The sequence below is a fragment of the Cyrtonyx montezumae genome, unplaced genomic scaffold, assembly GCF_038088225.1.
Source record: "Cyrtonyx montezumae isolate F1298 unplaced genomic scaffold, pur_monq_1.0 scaffold_20, whole genome shotgun sequence".
Lineage (NCBI taxonomy): Eukaryota > Metazoa > Chordata > Aves > Galliformes > Odontophoridae > Cyrtonyx > Cyrtonyx montezumae.
In genome coordinates, this window is record NW_027071937.1 from 1,773,072 (window position 1) to 1,796,066 (window position 22,995).

Genomic DNA, 22,995 nt, shown 5'->3' on the forward strand with positions numbered 1-22,995 from the left:
TCCTGCTGCAGGGGGTTCAAAACTTCAGTGGGTGCTCTGGGGAATCAGGCAGTCCATCACTGACCTGCCTGGCACATAAGTGTTTGTGATGTGGGTGGGAGACCTGGGACATGAGTTCCTGCTATTTACTCCAGGCTTTCATATATAGTTGGCATCATGTCCCTCTCTGAATTGATCACACTGGCAAAAGCATTTCTTACTCCTTGGCTCCACCACCCTGTCCTGTGTCCGTGCTGCAGTGACCCTTCCACACCCACTGAAACACGAAGGGCACTGAGCCCTGAAGGCAGTGTGGGACTGCACCCCCAAACTAAACCAGCTCAGCAGAAAATCTGTCCTTGAAAGTGTGCTCCTGATGGCCCGATGCCACACTCCTCCCCTATGGCAGCAGGTGGAGGGGAGTGACCCTCGCGTGGTACTGACCAGTAGGAGTTGATGATTTTGCAGAAGGCCAGCTCACAGCACATCTTCAGGTTGCTCTGATGTTCAGGGAGGTCCGAGGATGAACACTTACTGGGATCCACCTCACAGTTTTCATCTGATTCGTACAGAGCCTTGATAAATTCCCCTGTAAAACAGACAGTGATGGGTTTTGGAGACACAGCCTTCAAGCAAGCCCTGATGCCATCGTGCAGGCTGGACCATGCAGAGCAGGGCTAGTCCCTGCCCCCAGCTGGCAGCACCGCCCTGCTGGCTCCGGGTGCTGCACCGCAGCTGCTCAGCTGGAAGATCTCTTTCCCCTGCCTGCCCCAAGCCCCCAGCTGCCCCACTGCAGCCATGCTCCCCAGGGCTATCTGCAGGAAGCATGTGGCAGGTTCTGTCATCATCTGCATGATGTCCTGCTACCGCGGGCTGTGCCTGCTATGGTCCCCTGGCGCTGAAGCCAGCGTGATTCACGGAAGAAACGGATAATTAAAGGAAAGAAACAATTTACTTGGTTTATTTTGAGCACAACATCACACCAAATCGAATTACAGCACTTCTGTGAGCTTCCCTGCACTCCTGCCTGTCCACTGCTCACCAGAGGTGCCCCATGCTCGACCCAGCACAGGCTGCAGGTCCGGCTGTGTCCCTGGCTCCAGCTCTTGACCTGTCAGGGATTTCCCCACTGTTGTGCTCTCTGCTCCCTCTCATCTGTGCTCCTTCCTTCCCTCTGCCCAAACAGATATTAATTACATACCAGAGAGCCCCTCCAGTGTACTCCAGCTCTGCCAGGAGCTGCAGAACCTCTCTGCCCGCCCGCAATTCCCACTGCTCCGATCCGGCCCCATTACCCTCACACCTCGTGGTCTGAAGGAAAGCACCACGCTGCACTGGGCTCCCTCTGACACACAGATCAATCACTTCCCCAATAAAACCCCAATAAAAGGTCTGTGCAGAACAGCATGCAGGAACTGCAGGCAGCTCCTGCACCGGGCAGCAGCATCAGCACCGAGCCCTGATGGACGCTATGAAATTCATGCCTTGATTTATCTCCTGGCTTTTTAGCAATGTTGTGAGGTAATCTACTTACAGACTTGTCTTCAACCAGAGGCATTACAAGGCAGGAATAAGCAACATTCCTTCTCCTGTTCTGGTGGGCTGCCTGCTGGTCGGACCGCATCTGCTCCCCTTCCTCAACTTCATCAGTATCATTATCATCTTAAACTATTTACGCTTTTGTGGTCCTTACTAAAATTACACAAATCCACGAGCAGGAAGCTAACGATCAGAAATGCTAACAGCTCACAGAAGTGCTGCTCATCCCTCTGTGAGGACGTGCCCTGAGCCCTGCTGCCTTTGCTGAGCATCAAAGCAGAGCAGCCCCCAGTCCATGCTGCGCCGCAGCACGCTGCTCTTCCTCCCTGACCTGCCCACCAGCACAACCTCTAATTATTTACATTTGCATCAGGAGGAATATTTCTGGAGCCACGAGCATAGCCAGCCCTTTCAAAAACCACCAGGAGGGGTTCCCGGTGCCACGAGGGAGGCAGCTCTCATCACTATGATTTGGGAGATTTCATCTGACTCAACAGTGCTGCGAGTAACCGGGGGAGCAATCAGGGGAAGGATTCAATCAGCCTCACTGACACTGCCAGCGCTGAGACAGGAGGCCTGGCAGGCCGTGCCTGCAAACGGCATTTTGCTGCCTCCTGTGGATGCAGAAACAGCACCAGCTGAGCACTCACCTTCACCCGGGGCTGGGTGCTGCCCTGCTGTGTCAGGCTTCTCCCAAACCCACAGGGGGAATGCCACTGCCTCAGGTGGCTGTCAGGGCTCAGCCAGCACTCAGCACCGCGCACAGCAGCCGCCCCTCGGTACGTACCTAAGGCATCTTGCAAGTATTTCTGTCCCACCAGCTTCAGGTATTCCTCGATTGCTTTGGTGGCCAGTGTGTTCTCCCTGAAAATGAGATGCTCATTCTCACCACAGCGATCAACTTCAGACATCATCAGGTCAGTCAAGAAATCCTGGAAAGCAAAGCCCACGGTGGGTCACCACGTACCAACAGCTCTCCCGACACAGAGGGAGCACTGCTCCTCGCGGAGATGAGAGGAGAAATCAACCCCTGCAGCGCCATCCCCAAAGCCATCTGTTCCAGGCCTGCCCCACCTTTACCCCTCCTTCGCTTTCAGCTTTCCTTTGGCTCTCATCTTGGCCTCCTGTTCTGTGGACAAAGTATTTTTCCCACTGTTGAATGTGACTGTGTTCGTACCCAACTGCAGCGGCTGCAAATCAGGGGTGTAACCTGGGTGTCATGAGCCGTGCCCCACACTGAGTGGCTGAGCATCAGTCCCTCAAGATGCCCCAGGGTGACCCGATGTCCTCCTTCCCTGTACTCATAACAACCAGCACTGTTACAGCGTGCATCCTGGGCGCTTTGCTGGGCTCATTTGCACAGAACCAAACACCATGCAAATTCACAATCCTCCGTGCCATGGAAGGGTGAGCAGGGCACGGTGCACACTGCTGCCCCGTGCACAGCTCTGAGCTCCTGAGATGCAAACACCAACAGAAAGGCAGCATTTGAGACCGAGCTCCACGTCTCCCTCAGCATTAGTGATCAGAGAGGTCAGGCAGTGCATTCTGCTGAAACTCCACTGCGTGGTGTAATGTTTAGCGTGCTGCAGTGAGTGTTTGTGCAGGAGAAATGCCAGGCAGTTTTTAATGCTAGCACACATTCAGCTCCTGTTCTCTGTGCCACTAATGGGAAAATCCTCCTCCCGCTGACACTGCTTTGGGCCCTTCCAGGGCCAAACCACTGCACCTACACAGCCCTTCGTCACCGTGCTGCTGTCCCAGACGAGGGCAGTCCTAAGCTACAGGGAGAGGCACGAATCCCTCCATGATTTACTGTCATTTTGCTCCATTTATCAGCCAAGCTGCAATGAAAGTTTAAACTCCTAAGCTGCTATCTGGGTACCTCCATCACCTTTATCTCCCTGGTTCTCTCCCAGGATATGTTTCAATTCCAAGCCACAGCTCCAGCTGACACAAGGTGCCGATTCTTAATTAGCAGCCGCTGACCTTGGCTTTGCTTGATTCTCTTTCCTGTCACTTCCCCAACATACTAATTATCCCAGGAACACTGAGTTTTACGGCTCCTCCTCAACCAGGTTTGCTTTCTCCTCCTCTCACTGCTGCAGAGCTGGGCAGGCCGTGGGGCCACACAGAACCCATCTGCCCACCAGGGCCCTGTGCTGCAGTCACAGGCACCAGCATCCGGTCAGCGGGACGTGAATTTTGATGATTTCAGCTAATAGGCAGAATTGACTAGAATTAAAAATGAGTCATACACCACACAAAGCCAGGAAAGATCCCTTTGAAACATCCGTGGCCGTCCCTGTCCCATGCAGTGCACCAGCAGCAGCTCAGCAGGTGAGAGAACAACCCTGCCGCCCTGGGAGCGGCCAGGAAAGCTGCTGGCAGCCCTGGGAGCTGTTATGGCACAGCAGCCATGCCTGGAGCGTGATGTGCCAGGACACAGCCCCACCACCCAGCAGACAGGCTGTGCCCCACGGCTGGCTTCTCAGCAGCAGGGCAGCTCCCAGGGGACACGGGGCCAGGCACTGTGGGACAGAGCCCTGCTCGCAGCTCGGCCCTCCGCACCACGGAGCCACACTCCGGATCACACATCTGCCATCTCTGCCTCAAGAACGCCAGCAGCCAGCACTCGGAAGACACAAACGGAATGCAAACACTCGTCGGATCCCTCTGGGGGCTTCACTCACCCACATACAAGGCTCCAAACAAAATGCAATAACTAAAGCCAATAAAACTCCCTGTTTCTGAGCATCAGAGATCAGTGGGGGGTTGTTTTTAGTTAGGGCCCCTGGCAAAGGAAGAAAATAAGATGCTTTATTTCATTACATTCAGACAGAGGAAGGGAAAGGCCTACAGTAAAAATTAAGGGCTGTGGCGGTGCTCTTCAGGGCCCCTCCTGCATTTACTTTAAGCATATTTGCCCCAGAATGGACACTGCTGAACCTATGCAACCTCAGTCACGGCACAAGCACTGATAATGAGGAACAATTCATAAATAAACAAATTCAGAGCACGACAGAGCAAGGCAGCACTGGGCTCCAGCACTCTTCCAAGCAGGAGCTACTGCAGTGTGAGCTGCAGCAAGGCTGCTCTGCACAGCCCCAGCAGCCCCACACTGCCTGGACACAGCCAAAGGCAAACCTGGGGAGGGAAGGAGCACAGAGGGGGCCTCGAAGTGGAAAGGCAGCTCCTCCACAAGACAAAGCTGCAGAATCAGCCAGCTCCACCACCACGTCCACACCTGACCCCTCCCTGCAGCCCCACACCTCGCCGGGTCCAACAGCACCCGAGGGGCAGTGCCAGGATCCCTGTGGAGGAGCTCAAGGTGCCAAGGAAGGTCCTGCTGCCCCAGTCCTATAGGGCTGATGGAGCTGGGGGGGCTGCTCCTGTCAGTCAGCAGCCGATGGGCTACGAGCTCTGGGGTTCTCCACATCGTAAGGCTGATTAATAGGATTGCCTTCACCTTAAGAGGATTGAATTGATAAAGGTAATGAGATTAGTGCTCATTTCAGAAAGCAGCCCAGAGTCCAGCAGGGCTTTTATGCAGTGGTGAAGAATGAAGTCCTGGGAGGAGGCCACACACCACGGCCCGGCCTCAACCTTTTGCCACCACATGGTCCTCAAGGGCCCACGCTGGAAAACACCAGTGGTGCTGCTCCTCTTGGGCACAGGAGCTCGTGCTCCAGCACTTCTGCCATCACTAATTCTCCTCGGGAATCAGAGGGGAGGCAGCACCACAAGGGTTAACCCTCAGGGAGCTGCAGCCATGGCATTCTCACAGCAATAAGGAAACCTAACTGCAGGCCACGCCATCAGCTCACAGAGCAGAGTGAGCCCCAGCTCCCTGACCGGGCAGCAGCACAGCCCTGCTGCGTGGCACACACCAGCTCCCACACTGCACTGCCTGGAGAGGCAAAGGGGAGCAGGCGTGCAAATTACACCGATTAAAAGCTTTATTAGCTTGATTACAGCTCCTGCCTATCATGTTATGGGGGGAACTCCTTGCAAGGGAATGATGCCAGTGTCACCTACAGCTGAAGGTGTGCAGCAGCCCTGCTCCCTGCATGCAAGCTGGGCAGGAGGCACAGAGGCTGCAGCAGCCTCACGTGGGGAGCAAATGCATCTGCTTATGAGAAGCAAATCCTTGCGGCATAAACAAATAGGGACACATGTTTATTCTTCACTCCATTCACACCATAATAAATATTTATTTCGAGTGAGCAGCTGGTTAGTTAGAGCTTTGTCTGATGCTGGATTTCATCTACCAACCATTTGGACAAGGAAGTTTTTTATATATTTATGATTATTAACTGAGCTGCAAAAGCTGTGAGAGAGCCCTGAAACAGACCTAAGCAAAGGAAGCATTGTGCAGGCACTGAAATCCCAGCCCATCTTGCTCTGGGAAGGATGCAGCCTGCCTCTCCATAACCACATCACACAGCCCTCATCAGCCCGGGCTAATGGCAGGGCTCAGCACACCCAGGATTTTTAATTATCGCTTTGAGTGTTTTGTCTGTGGGCTGCAAAACACATCAAAATAGTCAGGCATCTCACCACACCCTTCTGGGTAACACTGGTGCCTGTGCCAATGGGAAGATGGCAGTACCCAGCACAGGGAGGACACGGGGCAGTGCCCCCCCCAGGGCAGGCAGCCCCCAGCCTGCACTGCCACCTGTACCACGGTGCCCTTCCTTTCTCCTCACCTCTGTGGCTGCTCCAGGCTTTCCACCCATACCCTGATCGTCTCTGAACCCCTGCACAGCTCTGCAGGGGTGAAGCTTTTCCCTTTCCCAAGCAGAGATCAAAGGAAGCACGGCCTCTTGACTCCGGGGAGGACTCTGCTTTCATTTCCCATCTTTTAATCTACTGTGATAAAGAAAGGAAGCTCAGGCTGATGCAGTTATTTAAGGGAGAAAATGGAGCCAGAGCCCTTACCCGCTGCTGCCCACACCCTGCCCTGCTTTGGGCTCTCACCAGCCCCACTAACAGCCGCTGGCCACTGCACCTACAGTGAATGGCCACAGGAAAACAGCACCTGGAACACCGGGACAGCATCAGCTGCTACCACACCTCCGCAGATGAGCTGCTGGACACTTGATTCCCACTCCAGCTGTAATCACTGCTTTAGTGTCACCTACAGCAGCCGAGAGCCACAGAAAGCCCTCAATCAGCAAAATAAATCAGCAACAGCCCATCACCACGTCTGTGCTCTTCAGAGCTCCCTGCCCAACCGAGCACAGGCACGGCACAAACCCCAGAGGGCTGAACCCTGCTCAGGGCCAGGAGCTCCGCCATGGGGCACAGCCCACCCACTCCGGATGGGTGCGTGGCACGTGGTCGTGTCACACACACGGGGTGGGTGTGGGTGGGTGCTCTCCTCTCCCATTCATCTTTTTTTCCCCCTTCGTTGCTGGTTTTTCCCTTTCTCTGCTTGTCTGACTCCTCCACGAAGGAGGCATCACCCGGCTCCCATGCTCCAGTAACTCCTGTTGCTTTGACAGCTCTCTCAACCCTGTGCTAATGCTGATGGCAGATGACAGGCAGAGAAAGCAGCAGCTCCATTTTAGGGGCAATACATCACGTCTGTTTACTGTTTGCTGCATCCCCAGTGCAGAGCCTCTGGGATCTCCAGCACTGGCACAGACATGAGCCTGGAAACATCCCTGCTCCCTCCTGAGCCTCTCCAGCACTGGAGAGAGGAGGGAAAAGCAGCAGCAGTGACAACAGCTCTCAGATACACACACACAGCTCATGGTGCCTGAGATCAGGGTGACACTTGATGCCTTTTGCACCAGAATCGTGCCAGCCACACTCAGGGTCCTTCCTGGGGACTTTATCTCAGCCAGAGCTGTGACATATCAGTGCCACCACAGCTGCAGGGAAAGGGAGCCCAGGCAGAGGTGCCAGCAGAAGGCAGGGCCATGCCCACAAAGCACAGCAAAGCCCTGGCAAGGAGCAAGGGATGGGACACCTGGGATGCTCTCCTTGCATTACAAGAGTGGGATCACATGTGCCCCGAGCTGCTCCTGTCCCCATGGAGCAGCATGTCCCCAGGGTCAGGGAGGCTTAGGGCTGCTATTTTCATTCCCTCTGCAGCAGCAGGCCCTCAATCCTCTCAGAGAGCTTCTCCTGCCATGAACCTATCCAGCAGGCCAAGCCACTTCTCTGTACAACAGATGGTAATTAAATCTAATCCATAAACCCTGCCACGATCCCAGGCAACAGCAGAGGCTGCAGAGGAAGCATTGAGCCTCACAGGTCCCCTCAGGTGAGCAGCTTGCACCTCCTCTGCTCTGCTAAAGCTCTGGAAATCTTGCTCTTCCTGGAGACCTGCTGCAGAGCTCAGGGAGATGCTAACAAAGAAAACTGCCGATGCTCAGTGCTGTGACACTTGAGGACACACAGCAAGGACACCCTGCACCACCTCCACGCCCCGTGGAACTCAGTGCTCAGCAGTGCTCTCCACTAAGGGGGTTTCCAGCTCTGCTCCTCTGCCCTTGCTCTCAAAACCACCTCTTGCAGTAAATTCCACCCCCTCTTCCTCCTGGCTTGCTTCTTTCCCAGGCCCAGAATTCCCAGCCATGAAGGACGGTCACACAGTGACCCTGCATTTCCTCCACTCACAAGCTGGCCAGCATCAGCTCCCCAGAGAATCCTGCCCTAGGAGCAGCCCAGATCACCAAGGCACTGCTGCCCCTTCTGAAAACTGGACAGACCCCAAGGACTTGAGAGACACGTGTGCCTGGAGGTGAACTTTGCTTTGAAATTCTCATGGCACCCCCTGGCACACGCTCACGTTTGGTGCTGCAGTGCCGGGTGCTGAGCTGCACAGCAGGGGAACCCTGTGGGATCCCACAGGAGCACCCAGCACGGGCAGGTAGTGCAGCTTAATCCAACACTGCTCACATTTCATCCCTGAGAACTGCCTTCTTCCTTTCTGTTACATTTGTGCCTATTCACAGAGTAAGAGTGTGGCCCTCAGCCTCCAGAACCTGAGAAAAATGACGTAGCTTGGTATCCTGGGGTCCTACTGATCTCCTTACTAATTGAGCAATTAGCAATGCACATGCTACCAACTTGCTCGCAAGAAAAAAGCAAAATTAAACCGTATCAGTGATGGCTGAGACCAACTGAAGCCATGACTTCCTCCAACCCAACCCAGGAGACTGCTCCTGTCCTCTCCCTGGCAGCCAGTGGGTGCTGAAGGCTCTTACCTTGGCCTTGCCCGTGCTTTGCAGGATGTGCACCAGCGCAGACGCCATCTCCTCTTTGTTCTTCACGCTGAGCGAGGGCTCCAGCACTGAGCACAGCACCATGTAGTTGTTAGTGATGTACTCAGCGAACTCTTTGTACATCTCCATGGGAAGGATGCTCATGCTCTGGTAGCGTGACTTGATGCGGATCATGGGCCCCGGGGACTTGCCCTTCCCGGGGTTGGGGCTGACCACAGGGTACCACTTCTCCACAAACTGCCGTCCCGTGACAGAGCTGACAGGGATGTTCACCTGCCCAATGAAATTGGTCTTGTCCTTCTTTTTCTTCTTGTCAGTCTCTTTGTATAAGTGCACCGTAATGTTTTTGAGTGATGGGAGGTTATTAAACTCAAAGTGCTCCCCCCAGAAGACATTATCAGTTTTCAATTTACAGGTAGTTCGTGCATAAAGAACGTCATCCAGGCATAATTCACACAAGTACTTCTTCTTAGCTGGCAGGTCCTTGGCTTCGATAATCCATAACTTTAACATATTCTCCACCCTTCTGCTGTTATCCTAGAAAAAAAGAGGCAAGGAAAAGAAAGGTCAAGGAGAAAAACAAAGCCATGCACAACAAAACTGGAGATAGGTGTTAATTATTTCAGATGTGCTAAATGAGCAGAGGCTTAATTACATTTTATTTTAAGGAAACACTGGCTCTCAGGAATTTGCATAATAATGCTACTTATGTTAATTTTCCAAATATCACCGTGCTCTCCACATCTGCTGGTGCCAATTAATATAAGCAACAAGGAAGATAAAACCCCCTCCACATCACAAACGGGCCAAGTCCAATCCGCTGCCAAGAGGACCTCAAAAGAGACCCAAACGAACCCAACCAATGATTAATGGCCTTTGCACAGCAACATCTACGTCACAGCTCTCACACCACCACCCCCCTGATCCACACAACTGCTCTGCAGCACCACTGGAATACATTTCTCATCATTTTTTAATTTTGAGTGCAACACAGCAACAACAAAGGGACCCCAACAACAAAGGGACCCTGATGTACAGCCAGGGATCACCCCATCCACGGCCAGAACACAGCCACCTCTGACATGGGAAGAAGCTTTCACAAAACCTCAATATTGTAGGGCAGAAGTCCAGAGCACCCAGCTAAGAGATGGAGATGAATTACGGGAGACAGAGTGAGTCACACAGCAGAACATCAGAAATAGAAAACCAAGCTGCTATCATTTCTATCATTTAGATAGCATGCAGCAAAGGACACTGTGGATCTTCCACAGCTCCCCAGCAATGCTGACCTCCCCGAAGAGCAGCCAGGGGCACTGGCAGCAGTGGCTTTTGGGCTCTGCAGCAACCTGCCTGCTCTGAAAGCCCCTTGTGAAACTGCAACCAGGGCTTGCTCTGCTTGGGAAGGACCATCTCTGCTGGAGCCCACAACAGGCTACTGTGGGTTCAGGAAGTACACACAGGAACAACAGCACTGAATTCCTGACAGAAATATCAAGTCTGACACTGAGAGTTTATTGTCTACAAACTCAAACGAAGATGGAAAGTTAGCCATCAGCTAGCAGCATGTTCCAAGATGAGGGCACGCTTCCAAATACATTTCCACTGAACACTGCATGTCAAAGACACACTGAGTGCCTCTCCCTCCCTCACATTCCGTGGGTTTTTCTTCCAGTGTGACCTTCCAATCCTCACAGCTCGTTCAGGCTATTCCCACCAGGACACTGTGCTCAGAAAGGCACTGGAGTCACTGAACTCCATGTGCAGAACACAGTGCGAGGGGCAGAAGTCCACCTCTCCCCTCTGCTGCTCTCATCTTGATGAAGGAAATCTCTTCTGCTGAATGATGAACAATGAGCTCAGACACCGAGGGCTGGGGCTCTGTTAGCAGCCTGCCAGGTCCAGAGCTAACCTGTAATGCAGTTATGTGTCTCAGATGCAAGGAATGAATTCAGAGGATCCCATCATTTGTGTCTTCTCTGATCAGCAGAAAATGACTTGTTGATGGAGCTCATCAGCTGTGAAATCCTGCAGCTGATGAGTCTTGATCAATCTTTGTTAGCTAACTCCAGTGCAGAGAGAGAGAGAGAGACGCAGCTGTAGACTTTATTTTAGGATGCATTCAATCTCAGTGGGTCATAAAAACACACAACTGCCAGTAGAAGCGAAAGCTATGTTCCACCACTACCTCAAAGAGCACATTGCCATGTGCCACCTGAGTGTCTCCATCACTGAGGTTGACAATGCAAGAACTGCTAGTCAGAAAACGTGACGTGTGAACTCCTCAGATAGTTCCCTAGCTCTGCTGGCAGCTACTGGCCATCTGCCCCAGCACTCTGTGGGGAGTCCTACTTCAGGTAAGTATCATCAGTAACAGAGCAAGGCTGAAGATTCTCGAGGGCTGATCACGTCTCAGCGAAAGCTGAAGCTGTGTGTGCTGAGAAAAGAGGGAAGAAATAATTGGCACTTTCCTGTAAATATAATTGTGGAAGAAAGCAATATGGAAAAAGGCTGACCCACAATTACACTTACTCACTGAGATGACAATACGTCCCCTGCTGCTGCTATGCACTGGGCTATAAAATGTAATAATGAGGAACTGAGCTATAACAGAGGCAATTCCTCAGAGCCACTACCTTATTTGGGTGCACGGCACGCCGCAGGTTTTCCATCCATTTATCTCGCTCTGCTGCAGAACGACACGAGAAGCACTTACTTCCTGATGAAGTCGTCACCTACAGGGAAAGGAACAGGATTATGTCTTGACCAGCACACTGCGGACTGTGATTTGGGGGAGTAGGGGTGTTAGGAAAGGTGATAGGGATTTGTTTTTATTTATTTATTTTTAACTTTTAAGTAAACAGCTTTACCCAAGCATGAAGCAACAGTCCCCTAAGGCCAGCAGAAAGACAGGGCAACTCTGTATGTCACTGAAATAATCGTGGAAGCAAATTCCAATTACTTCTCCTCTTCCACACCAGAAAACACAAGATAATGGACCCTGTGCATGTGATGCTTTAAACCACCACGTTCCACAGCAAAGAGAGTGAAAATCCTTAAATGAACTAAGGACAAAGTGCAACCACTTGGTGTTCCTTCTGACTCAGCCCAGAACTCCCAACACAAGTCACCCATCTCTTCTTTTCAGGAGAGTGAAATTCTGAGCTCTGACCTGAGCATCATACAGATTACTGATCTTCACGAGATATTGATTATCTTAATAAAGAGAGTATTCTCATCTCAACGAGACTGTGGATATGCTGGAATACTACAAAGGGAAGGACAAACTGTTAATAAAACTCACAATGGGTGACCCCTGAAGTCAGATAAAATCTTGCTGTTTTTAAAACGCCTTCAGTACAGGATGCTTTGAGGACACTCAGAGTGCTACGAGGAGCCTCAGTGGTGCAGCACCAGAGGATGATGAGTTCCATTTCACAAGGGAGCTGTCTCACCCACAGCACTCAGGTGACTTTCCAAGGAGGGCACACCAGGGCAGCCCATGCCAACAGAGCCACGATGGCCGGACAGGGGCTGGAGGGCCACGTGAGCAACGGTGACCACTTTCCCAGAGGTGCTAAGCCTCTCCTCTACATCATCCCTGCTCTAGGAAAGGCCACGATGAGGCTGCTTGGTTTTGCAGCCCTGCAGCAGCCTTTTCTTTCTCCCCACAGACATGAGCTGTGCAACAGGACGAGACTTTGGTCTGCCAGCACAGGACCAGAACCCTTCCATCCTGACTGCTGCTCCTGCCCCAGGTCACCAGGATCCCACAAGCAGCAGAGCCAGGAATAGGCTCTGGAGACTGGACTCACAGCCATCCCTCTCCAGGCTGAGCTGCCCGCTGTGTACTTAGCACACACAGCCTCTGCAGGGGTGCTGGATGATTTTGCTGACTGGGAGGTCTCATAAGGAGAAAGAAGATGATGTTGAATCAATTTAAAAACAGTCAATGAGGAATCCAAGTAACTGCTGCCTTCCAAGTACGCAGCAGGTCAGTAAAAAAGCAAGTTTTGCTGACTTTGAAGCCTTCTGCAAAGCAGAACAACCCTAGGCAACCTTCAGGCACTGAGGAGGGGAAAACACTTGTGTAGCTGCACCACTCCTGCCTGGAGGAGTACACGATGCAGCACACAGTGCTCAGCCCCACACTGCCATGCCCGCCCACGACCCAGCAGAGATCCAGAAAGATCTGCAAAGCCATTTCACATCTGACCTAGCGCAGTATTTGAAGGAACCTCTCTGGAGATGCGAGACCAAGGCATGAACACAATATGCCATTTAGCCCTCACCTAAGCCCTTCCCTCGGGAGCCCACTGATGAGTAACCATCAGCTACAAACCAATGTCCCTTTTGTTTCCCAGCATTCTTCCCTCCCTTTGCAGGATTTGCTGAACAGCAATTAACGTGTTCTCTTCTCTGTATGACTCTCCTTTATCCAACTCGCTTCAAAATGGAATTTTCTTCCTCCATTCGAGTGCACGACTTGTGTGATTTCCCTCTCACTCAACTTTCTTCAAGTAGTGTTCATATCCCTTCCTCTGCTCTTGTGTGCTGAACAGAATTGATAAACAACTCTCATATTATGGATGTCACATCTATTTCCCATCTAGCTTCATTTTATCTTTCTTGAGTGGAATGTAATGGAGGCCATATAATTTACAAAACCGTTCTCTCCTGACCTGCCACACTTGCTCAATTCTACAGAGAATGAGCAGCACTGGAGAATTTATATCTCAACCCACTCCCTCAACTTCACAGTTCATGTTTGGGGCTATTTCTTTTTTTTAAGACTGTTTCAGCATTACCTGCTTAAACGTTGAGCTCTTTGCTCTTTGAATTCATTTATTTCCAACTGTGTTCATTTCTGAGAAATTTCCTCTGTCCCATCTGCCCACCCAGGAACACCTGTGTCCCCACCAAGCCCTACAGCACAACCCCACACTGTTTTATCCACTCTGATGTCCACATATGAACAAGTTGCCTTCCCTTCAATGCCAGTATTGATCTCCTTACCACTGTAAGAAAACCATTTCCCAATTCTATATCCAGGCCCTGCCATAAGCAATAACACTTTTCCACCCATGATGCATGACAGACGATTCCCAAGAGGTATGGCACTGTTACCCAACAACAGGCTTGTTTGGACGCATCCCACGCCTCCTGCCAGCACAGACCCAGTGAGCCACAGCAAAACGTGTACAACCATGCAAAAAATGCCCCAAAATACAGCTTTTATTTACACAAACCACTGAAGTTTGAGTTTTCCACACAAAGTCCCCAACGCTCCCCCTGACAAAAGCTGTCTGTCTCTGTGACCGTAAATAATGCCTCTGTAAACACAGCAGAAATGAGCACCTTCTGCTATCTGCATGAACACAAACCACGCACGGACCCTCTGTTAACACAGCCACGAGGAGCCCAGCACCGGTGGCACGAGCGCGCCCTGCTGCGAGCGGTGACAACACAAAGAGCTCATGGCTCTGATTTGTGGCTCTGCTCCTCCTTGGAAACATGGAGCAGTTTTCTGCCCCTGGAATGGTCTCTGTGTACCGATTTGGAGCAGCAATGTTCTGTAACAGCGACAGTCCCCAGCGTGGTGCCATGCTGAGCTCCTTACCTCAAAGCAGTAGTCTTGCCCCAGGATGCTGCTGTGGACCGGTTTGATGACCACTTCTTCCTCCATGCTGAGATCCAGAGCCTCAACGGCACTACTGGGACTGAGCAGAGACTCGTGGGAGCGCGATTCTTTCAGCCTCGGCATTAGATGGGATCTGGAGGAAAAACACAACCGTATCAGGGGATGCTTTCCTGCCCAGAAAAACGATGAAGCCTATCTGTGAGCAACAACTGCAGAATATTTTGCTGTGAGATAAGAGGTGGCCCAGAATAGCATCCGCCTGCGCACAGGCCCCTTCTCCCCCTGCAGACACACATACAGCTGTAGCACAGATGCAGGCAGTGTGCAGGTTCTCACTCTGTAACCAACAATCTGAGGACTCATGTGCTCCACCCGACTGTTACACACGACCCCAGGATGGGAGAGTGTGGAAAATAAGGCCGTGAGAGCCCCATCGATTGATCTAAATGCTCTGGAGTCCCACTGGCAGCATTTAGCAGCAGGGAGCCCACAGACAGCAAGCAGCACACCATTTGCAGAGGCAGCCAATACAATCAATGGTGCTGTAACTCTTATAGCAAAATCAGAGTGCTCAAGGGGGGAGGAAAAAAAAAACCAACAAAAAGAAAGATAGCTAGATACTCCCAGGGAAAACGCAAGCCAGCCACAAAGGGAAAATAAAAGAGAGCAGAGGGAGCAGTTGCTTTCTCTGTAGTCTGCACCACATAAAATGTTCCCATGTATGGCAGCTCACAAAAGCTCTGATCTCAGCTAACTCTGACCTTTCAAACCTCTGGCAAGCACTCTGGGTCTTCCAAAGAGACCACGTGTAGGTCTGTCTGTCCAGAAAGAGTACGCTGCTCTATTCAGAGCCACGGAAGGACAGAAATAAAGGCAATCTGAGATATTCTCAGCACAGTCATCTTTGAGCGAAACAACAGTGCTCCCAATATTCCCCATCAGATTGCTTTGCCTACATGCATTGAGTTCTGTCAGACTCCAGAACAAAGCTGACCAAAACACAGGGAAATGTCAATAGTGCATGCAGAATTCATGGCTTCCAGTGACTCACTTGCCAAGTGCAATCTTGAGAACAGATGAAGTCAAGTCTCAGATAAACAGCACAAGGAAGATCTGCCTCTAGGATTCAGGCCATGGTCAGACCCAGGGTGATAAGGACCTGCAGCTGGGTCATCCTGCCCAGGCTGCGTAAAGGCATGGATGGAGGAGACCCCACACACCTCCCACCCCAATGGGGCAGATGGCTGGGACAGTGTGGTGGCATCTGCTGAGGGGACTGCAGAGACCCCCACAGCCACAACAGCACCTCTGCTCAAGGGGACAACCATCACCCCCAAACATAAAAAGCCTGGGTTAATACACAGCTGCATGGGACCAGAAGCAGTGGCTCAGAAGCAAAAGCCTCTCTACCCCATTAGCAATTCTGTAAGCAGCCCGCTCACCCCACATCTCTATTGTGAATAAATTGATCTTTAGGAACTGAGCACAGTCATTTCCCAGTACTTTGTGGCAATTTTACACTATTTTCACAGAAAAGGATCCGTATCGTCTTCCTCTGAGTGATAGTGTAGATGAGCTCTAAGATGGGCAGATGGATCAGGTCCCCCCGGGTGCTGAGCACCGCAGCCCGATAAGCCCAGCACTGGGGCACTGACAGCAAGGCTCCGTTCTGTAATTTACAGATGGAATTAGAAGAGCTCAGTAACTGAGCTGGGACTGCACTCTTGTGTGGGCATACATAAATATTGATAACCTAAACCTACAGCTGAGGAACTGCACGCTGCAACGCACCGAGCTGGACTGCTTCATGCTGGCACCAGATTTTTTGTTGAGATTAAAACAAACCAAGGGTGTTTTTCATCCAGAATTACTGCAGCTGCAAGGCCACGGGTGGGAGTGCAGATGTGCAGCACAACAAACCTCCAAGCAGGAGCTTCTCGGGACACATTATGCTCTCACTGCACTCAACAGTTACTTCTACCCCCCCATACTCCTCATACACCTCTGGGTAACCTCACACTAGCAGGTGCCAGTCATTAGAGGCTCCTGCTCACAATCCCACAGGAAGGCTGAGGTCTCTCTGCCGGGGCTCCCAGGGCAGCCCCAGCACTCCCAGTACTCCCAGTCCAGGCCTGGTGCCACTGACACGGGTGGGTCCGGCCCTGGGGAGCGCAGCAGGGAGGGGGTGTGGGGAAGGACACACAGTCCTCACATCTTCACGCTCTGACCCAGAGGAGAAAACATTTCCCATGGCTGTTAGTGAGGAGCAGGACATCCGCGGCACGAGCCGCTTCCTGGGAGATGTTTGCTGTCTCTGTCCCGGCTCCCACGCACCGCAGGCGGGACGGCCCAGCCAAGGCCGCAGCTTGTCCCCAGCTTGGGGAGAGGGCACTGCCCACCCCGGGACCCCTCAGCCTCACCCAGGGCCAGGCAGGACACGGATCCCTGCAGCCCCCACACCCCAGCCCATCCTGCCACCGTCCTTAAGGTGCAGAGGGCTCAGCGCACACTGCTGTGGCTGAGGGCTGCTGAGAAGCACAGAAATAATAATAAAGCACCATCCCGGCATATGTGAGCGGGTCAGATCCAGCTCTTCCACCTTTGTTTTATTATGGTGGGAACAGCCAGCTGCCCAGGGACATCTCACAGCAGGAACCCCTCCTTCCATGCAGCACAGGCAGCTCTTCTGCCATGGGCTTTATCGTAATCCCTTCCTACGTGCCCAAAGTTCAGCTGAAATGAAGGAGGGGAAAAAAATCTCATAAAACACATTAGTTCTAAAGAGAAATAACATTACTGCTACTGGCACTGACCTGAGAGCCCTACACAGAGGCAGCCAGGCTCTGCTTATTAAAGGGAGAGGTTTACTGCCCGAGAGCAACGAGAGAGGATTGCTGCTCTAAATAATAGAAGTCATAAACCATTACTGAGCAGAGGGATGTGCTCCCACCCTGCTGCTCCCACCGTGGGCCACCACAAGAGTGGGGTGCCAAGTGCTGTGGGGCTGACCAGGCCTGCCCAGCACTCACACCAGGAGCAGCAGCCGTCCCCTCCCCTGACACCGTGGGGTGCAGCGCAGCAGTGGGGACAGAATCTGTCCCTGGCTGCAGTGGCACCACGGGCTCCGCGTTCCCTCAGGAGCAGACACACAGATATCCATGGCCAAGGCTGCAGGGATGGAAATACTCAGGGCCTGTCTACACAGGGCTATCCTGGAGTTGTGTGTTCAGCTCAGCCTCCGTCCAGAACCACCATCCTGTATAGACAAGCTCTCTGAGGGGCAGCCCCACTGCTCCGCACTTCAGGACCTCACCTGCCTGAAGCAACACAGCTGCTGACTACGAGCTCTTCTTAAACCTCCTCCTGTTCTGCTGTGGGAGCAGGAGCTGTCAGAGGTCAAAATCCCAGGCCCCACTCTGTAGTGGGAACGGCCCCACACTGCTGGCAGCGCCCGGCTCAGGGTACGACCCGACCTCAAAGGGACGGATGTGACACAGAGCTGCCTCCCACTGACCTCCCGAGCACAGCCACAGTTCTCAGCCATTCCTTCCCTAATGCCTCACCCCACAGAGCACATTGCTCCCATCTAACACATAAATACCTAAGTGATGTTATGGGAAGAACTGAGAGGAGCAGCACCGCAGAGCTCAAACACTCTCAGAGGAGCAGCAAACACAGCTCCTTCCTGAGCACGTGGCTGAGGTCCCCACACACACCGTGCACACATCCTGCCAGGACAGCACTGCCACGTTCTGACCCCACTGCTTACGGGGCACAGGAGGTGCAGCAGCACTGGGGTGCTGGGGCAGCTGTGGCTGCTGGCTGTGTCACACAGCCGTGCTGAACACAACACCTTCACCAAGCAGCACAACTGACGTGTAATTAAACTTATTAACACCTGCCCTTGTTTCCAGGCTGCTCTCAGTTTCAGCAAGATTAATTACATTCAGGAGGACTCCAGCAGCCCCGACCGGATTCCATTTTCTCTCTCTTTTCTTTCCAGCACGGGGCTGAGTGATGTTCAGCCTATGCCACACGGCCGTGCGCGGCCCTGGGTGGCTCAGCAGTCTGGTGTGAGCAGCACGGGGCTGCGAGTACAACACACAGCAGGAGGGAAACTACAGGAGCAGCAAAACGGCTCGAGAGCAAGAAACACACGGGGTCCAAAACGCTGCTTGAGTTTCAACAGCCAAAAACGACAGAGAAGCAACTTCTCCCTCCTTCCCGAACGCCACACTGGCACCATCATTTCTCTCCTTCGGCAGCAATCAGCGCCTCTACATAAAGCACGACCGTTCCTCACCACGTTAGCCTGAACCGGCATCTGCCAACAGCGCAGCGTCTGCAGACAACGGACACAACCGGGAGGCACCGAGCACCGCCCGGAGCCCGAGCCCAGCGCAGCGCCCGCGGTGCGACGGCACCGGGCACAGCCGAGCGGCGCCCCGGGCCCGGCCCGCCCGCCCCGCCGGCACCGCAGCTCTCCGCCGGAGGAGGTCCGCTCCGGGAAACACGAGGCGGAATGGGACCGAGAAGGAAAAAGCAAAGCGGGATCTTTCCCTCCGGATTAACCGCGAGCGAAACCGAAGTGGCGAGCCCGCTCTGCAGCCGCGGCCCGTTGCCTACGGCAGCGCCGATGTTTTAATAAATAACGATGAAAACAAATTCTTAACACGCAGACTCATGGACGGAGCGCTGCTAAAAATAAACGCTCGGCGCGGGGTGGGAGCGGACTGCGGGCTGCAGCTCCAGGCACGCAGCGCAACGCGGCCCGGCCCCGCTCGCAGCCGCAGCGGCCTCCGGCGGTGCACCGCGGCCGGGAAGGACGGGGCAGCTCCGAGCGGGTCGGGCTTCGGCCCCGAGGAGGGGGGGAAGGACCCACCCGGAGACAGCACCGCGAGCCCGCGACCCCCGCGGCCGTTCCCGGAGCTGCGCCGCACGCGAGAACACACGTCCGCACATACACATACACATACATACACACACACACGGCCGCCCCCGCCGCACCGCTCACCCTCCGGGCCCGGCTCCGCCGCGCCGCCCCGCTCCGCTCCGGCCGCCCCATGCCGCGCTCCGCGCTCCGGCCGCCGCCCCGCCCCGCTCGGCAGCCGCGCCGCTGCCGGGCCCGCCGGATTGGCTGCGCTGTAGCTGGGCAGAGCGCCCCGGGCCCGCCGCCCCCCGTTCCTCGCCGGCTCCGGGAGCGCTCCGCCGGAGCCCGGGCTGAGCCGGCCCTGCCCGAACCGCCGCCGGGGATGGGCTCGGGCGCGGGCACGGCCGCCCCGCCCCGCCCCGCGCTGCCCGCCCGCCCCTCCGCGCGCAGCGGGCGCGGGCCCTTGCCCGCGGCCCCCGGCCCCGCTCGGCTCACCGCAGCCCTCGTGCCCCGCTCCGGTTCGCTCGCGGCGGAGCCCGGCAGCCCTGCGGCTCCGGGAGCCTTTATTGGTGCCGCAGCGCTGCGCTCCTTCCGCCGCCGCTCCCCCCGCCGCTCCCAGCGCGAAGGACGAGCCCCGGGCAGGAGGACGCGGCGGTTCCCGGCTCGCTCCGCCGCCCCCACGCGCGCGTCCCTTTCCTTTCCCCCATCGCAAAGCCCAGGCGGGCACCGACCTCTGCAGCAGCGCGATCCACAGCACGCAGGAGCGTCTGCAGCAGCACCCGGTGCGAGCCATGGCCCGCGGGCTCCCGCTCCCACCTGCGGGCTGCGGCCGAGGCTCGGGCGGACCGCTGCCCCCGGGGGGGTGAAGTGCGGCCGCCCCGCGGCCCGAGCAGAGGCCGAGCGGCACGGCATTGCTCCCGGCAGCCCCGTCCTCACCCCGCCCGCGCCCGGAGCCGGGCTGCTGCTGTCGTCCGGGCGTATTTGGGTGCCTCCATTACTCATCGAGAACGAAGCGGGGCTATCGAGTAAATGAAAAACCGCCGCACGGCACCGTCCCCCGGCTGTTATTTACGGCCGCTTCCTTTTCCACTTTTCAAAGGCTACCGTCCGTGTCTGCAGCAAACCGTCAATCCTCCGGCTCGTGCACCTGGCAGCCACCGCCGGTCGCCATCGGGGCGAAAAAGAGAGCGGAGGGAAGGGGTCCCTCGTTAAACGGATGCCGGAGTGGTTCCCCGGAGCGGTGTGGGGGCAGCGGGGCCCGGGGCTGGGCAGGCACCGCCCCAGGGGAGAGCAGCAGGCAGAGCTGGGGCTGCGGGGTCCCGAAAGCTCAAAGGAAGGGCGGCAATCATGTTGGACACGGATAACGCAGAGCTCTTCTACCCCCTAATGCCAGCGGGGTCCTCTCCCTTGCGGGGTGGGCCGCTCCCCGCCGCGCCCAGGGGATGCAGCCGTCGGCCCTCCGGGACGGGCAGCGCGGGGCACTGCCTCCCCCCCCCCCCCCCGTCCCGCAGGCAGAGCTCCGCGCAGAGCACGTGGAGCCGCGCGTGTTGCCACCCCCCTCTCCCCCCCGGCAGCGGTTTGAAGCTCGCTCACCCTTTGCTGGCAGATGCCAGGCACAAAGACAAGCTCGCTGTCCTCGATCTGCTTTTCAAGGCTTCTATAAAGTAGGGCACCAGCATCAACCCAGCGTCAGGTTTTTGATACATGGCTGGAGCAGCCAAAAATAATAACAGGCAGCTTCAGTCAATCGTTTCACTCTCAGATCTGCAGCAGCAGCACAGGGGTCCTTTGTGGAGCGGAGCAAAAATTCGGGACGTGCCAGCCCGGCTGCTGCTCAGCGCTGCTGAGCCCTTGGGCCGTCACCGTGTCCCCATCCGCCATCCCCGGGCGTTGCTGCCCTCTTTCCCCTCGGCACAGTGTCTCCCTCACTGCAGCACAGCGTTAAGGTCAAGTTACAGTTTTACTGAGCACTTTATCTCTCTGGCAAGGCATAAAAATGCAGAACCTGAACTTTGGAATGAGCCTCACACACGCGGCGGGTGGAGAGCGACGGCAGCAGGAAAACAGAGAACCCAACTCCTCGCTGCAGCCCAGCTCTGGAGTATTTCCTTTTGCACATTTGGACACGTTATTAAGACAATCTGGAAGGAAGCAGAGAGCACAAACCACGTGTGTTTGGCCTCCAGACGTGCTGGGCAGCACAGGCTCTGCTCGTTGCGTTTCCCACCCGGTCGGGCTGTGTGCGGGGAGTTCCCCTTCGCAGGTGGATAGCCCTCACTTTTATTGGCTGTGAAGCCGGTCCTTTACAGCCACGCTTCTTTCAGCCAAATTCCCTGACGACCTTGAAGAGTAAGAAATGAAAGGGTCAAAAAAGCTTAGAAGAAGAACAAGAGCCCGAGGATGTCCTAAAGAGCACTGCTGTGGGGCAGTTCTGCCTGCACGAGCACCGTGTGCTGCAGCTGCACAGCTGCCTGCTGGAGCTGGGGGTCACTGTCACTGTGGGCCTCTGCTGAAAACGTTTCAGTCCACATTCTGTAGCTTATGGCACCATCACAGCACGTACAGATCTCACTGAATCTGCCCTTGGATGCTCCGTGTTCGCTCATCACAGCGGCTGAGCTGCCCTGCCATGAGCACGGCTGTTTGCCTTCTGTGTCCTTCACATCAGCACAGAGTTAAGGTGAGGCCGGAGGGCCCAGCCCAGCCATGCCCTGCTGGCAACAGGAACGATGGCAAAACTAAACTTATGGGGTATTAAAAGATTTGTTCACCTTCTTTATTAAAATGTGCTCGACGGCCAGAGACAGCACAGCTGATGCTGAGCCCTGCGGCACAGGCAGGCTCCATACCCCATGGAAGGAATATCTAACCTCTGAGTAATGCTGCCTGGTACTCCGTATTTCATAGCAGCCAGACAGAGCATGTGGGCCGGCCAACTTCTCCCTCTGCTCATAATTGGCTTCATCCTTCTGCTCTCCTGAACCGGCACTGGACTTTCCTTAGGAAGGTAATGCTCATCAGCAGAACCCCACTCTCACTGAGCCGCCCTCCTCCCCCCTGGGGGTTTCATTTACAACGTAACGCTGCTATTAGCTGCAGGTTTTTATAAAGCTTTTTGTGAAGTCCCATTCCCGCAAACATCCAATATCATTCTGCATTATTAGTCGCGCTTCAGAGAACTGCTTAGCACTCCCAGAGCTGAGAGCCAAGGAGCGTCTGCAGGACTCAGGTTTTGAATTTCAAATCCAAGTGACACAGAGGTGCCAGCAGCGCGCGGCTTCGGGCCCGACATGCACATATGTCTTAGCATCCAAACAGCACTTGGTCTTCATCTGTCCTTCCATCCAGCAACGCTGGCACGTGTAACGGCCTCAGTTAAAGGCTTATAACTGACTTTGGAGACTGAATGGTGTTCTGGAGCAAAATGACATTCTTAAAAAAACAAAATCCAATCAATGAAAATTGTATAACGACAGTGAGGAGTTGGGAAAACGCTCTGCTGAGCTCTTCTTTAAAAAAGGACAGACACTGGTGTCTAAGAGGGATATATGTGTATATATCCTAACAGGGATATGCAACACACCCTTCTCGAGGGGGCCTGCTTTTCAGATGGATGAGATTCACATGGCTGAAGCTGGTGATCTCTCTGGAGCTCTCAGAGCTGTAACCGGGCACTGCACTGCAGGCACTGCTCCCTCTGCTCCCAGCACTGCTGGGACAGCGGCCCTTGG

The 22,995-nt window shown here is 54.4% G+C and overlaps 1 protein-coding gene across 1 annotated transcript in view; it reads right to left on the bottom strand.

The window, feature by feature from the left end:
• Positions 1 to 22,995, bottom strand: part of DAB2IP (DAB2 interacting protein) — a 115,476-nt gene that overhangs the window by 16,292 nt on the left and 76,189 nt on the right. Inside the window, 5 exon segments of the mRNA XM_065737262.1 lie at positions 424 to 568; positions 2,306 to 2,450; positions 8,739 to 9,293; positions 11,390 to 11,488; positions 14,374 to 14,527. Coding sequence (XP_065593334.1) covers positions 424 to 568; positions 2,306 to 2,450; positions 8,739 to 9,293; positions 11,390 to 11,488; positions 14,374 to 14,527 — 1,098 coding nt within the window.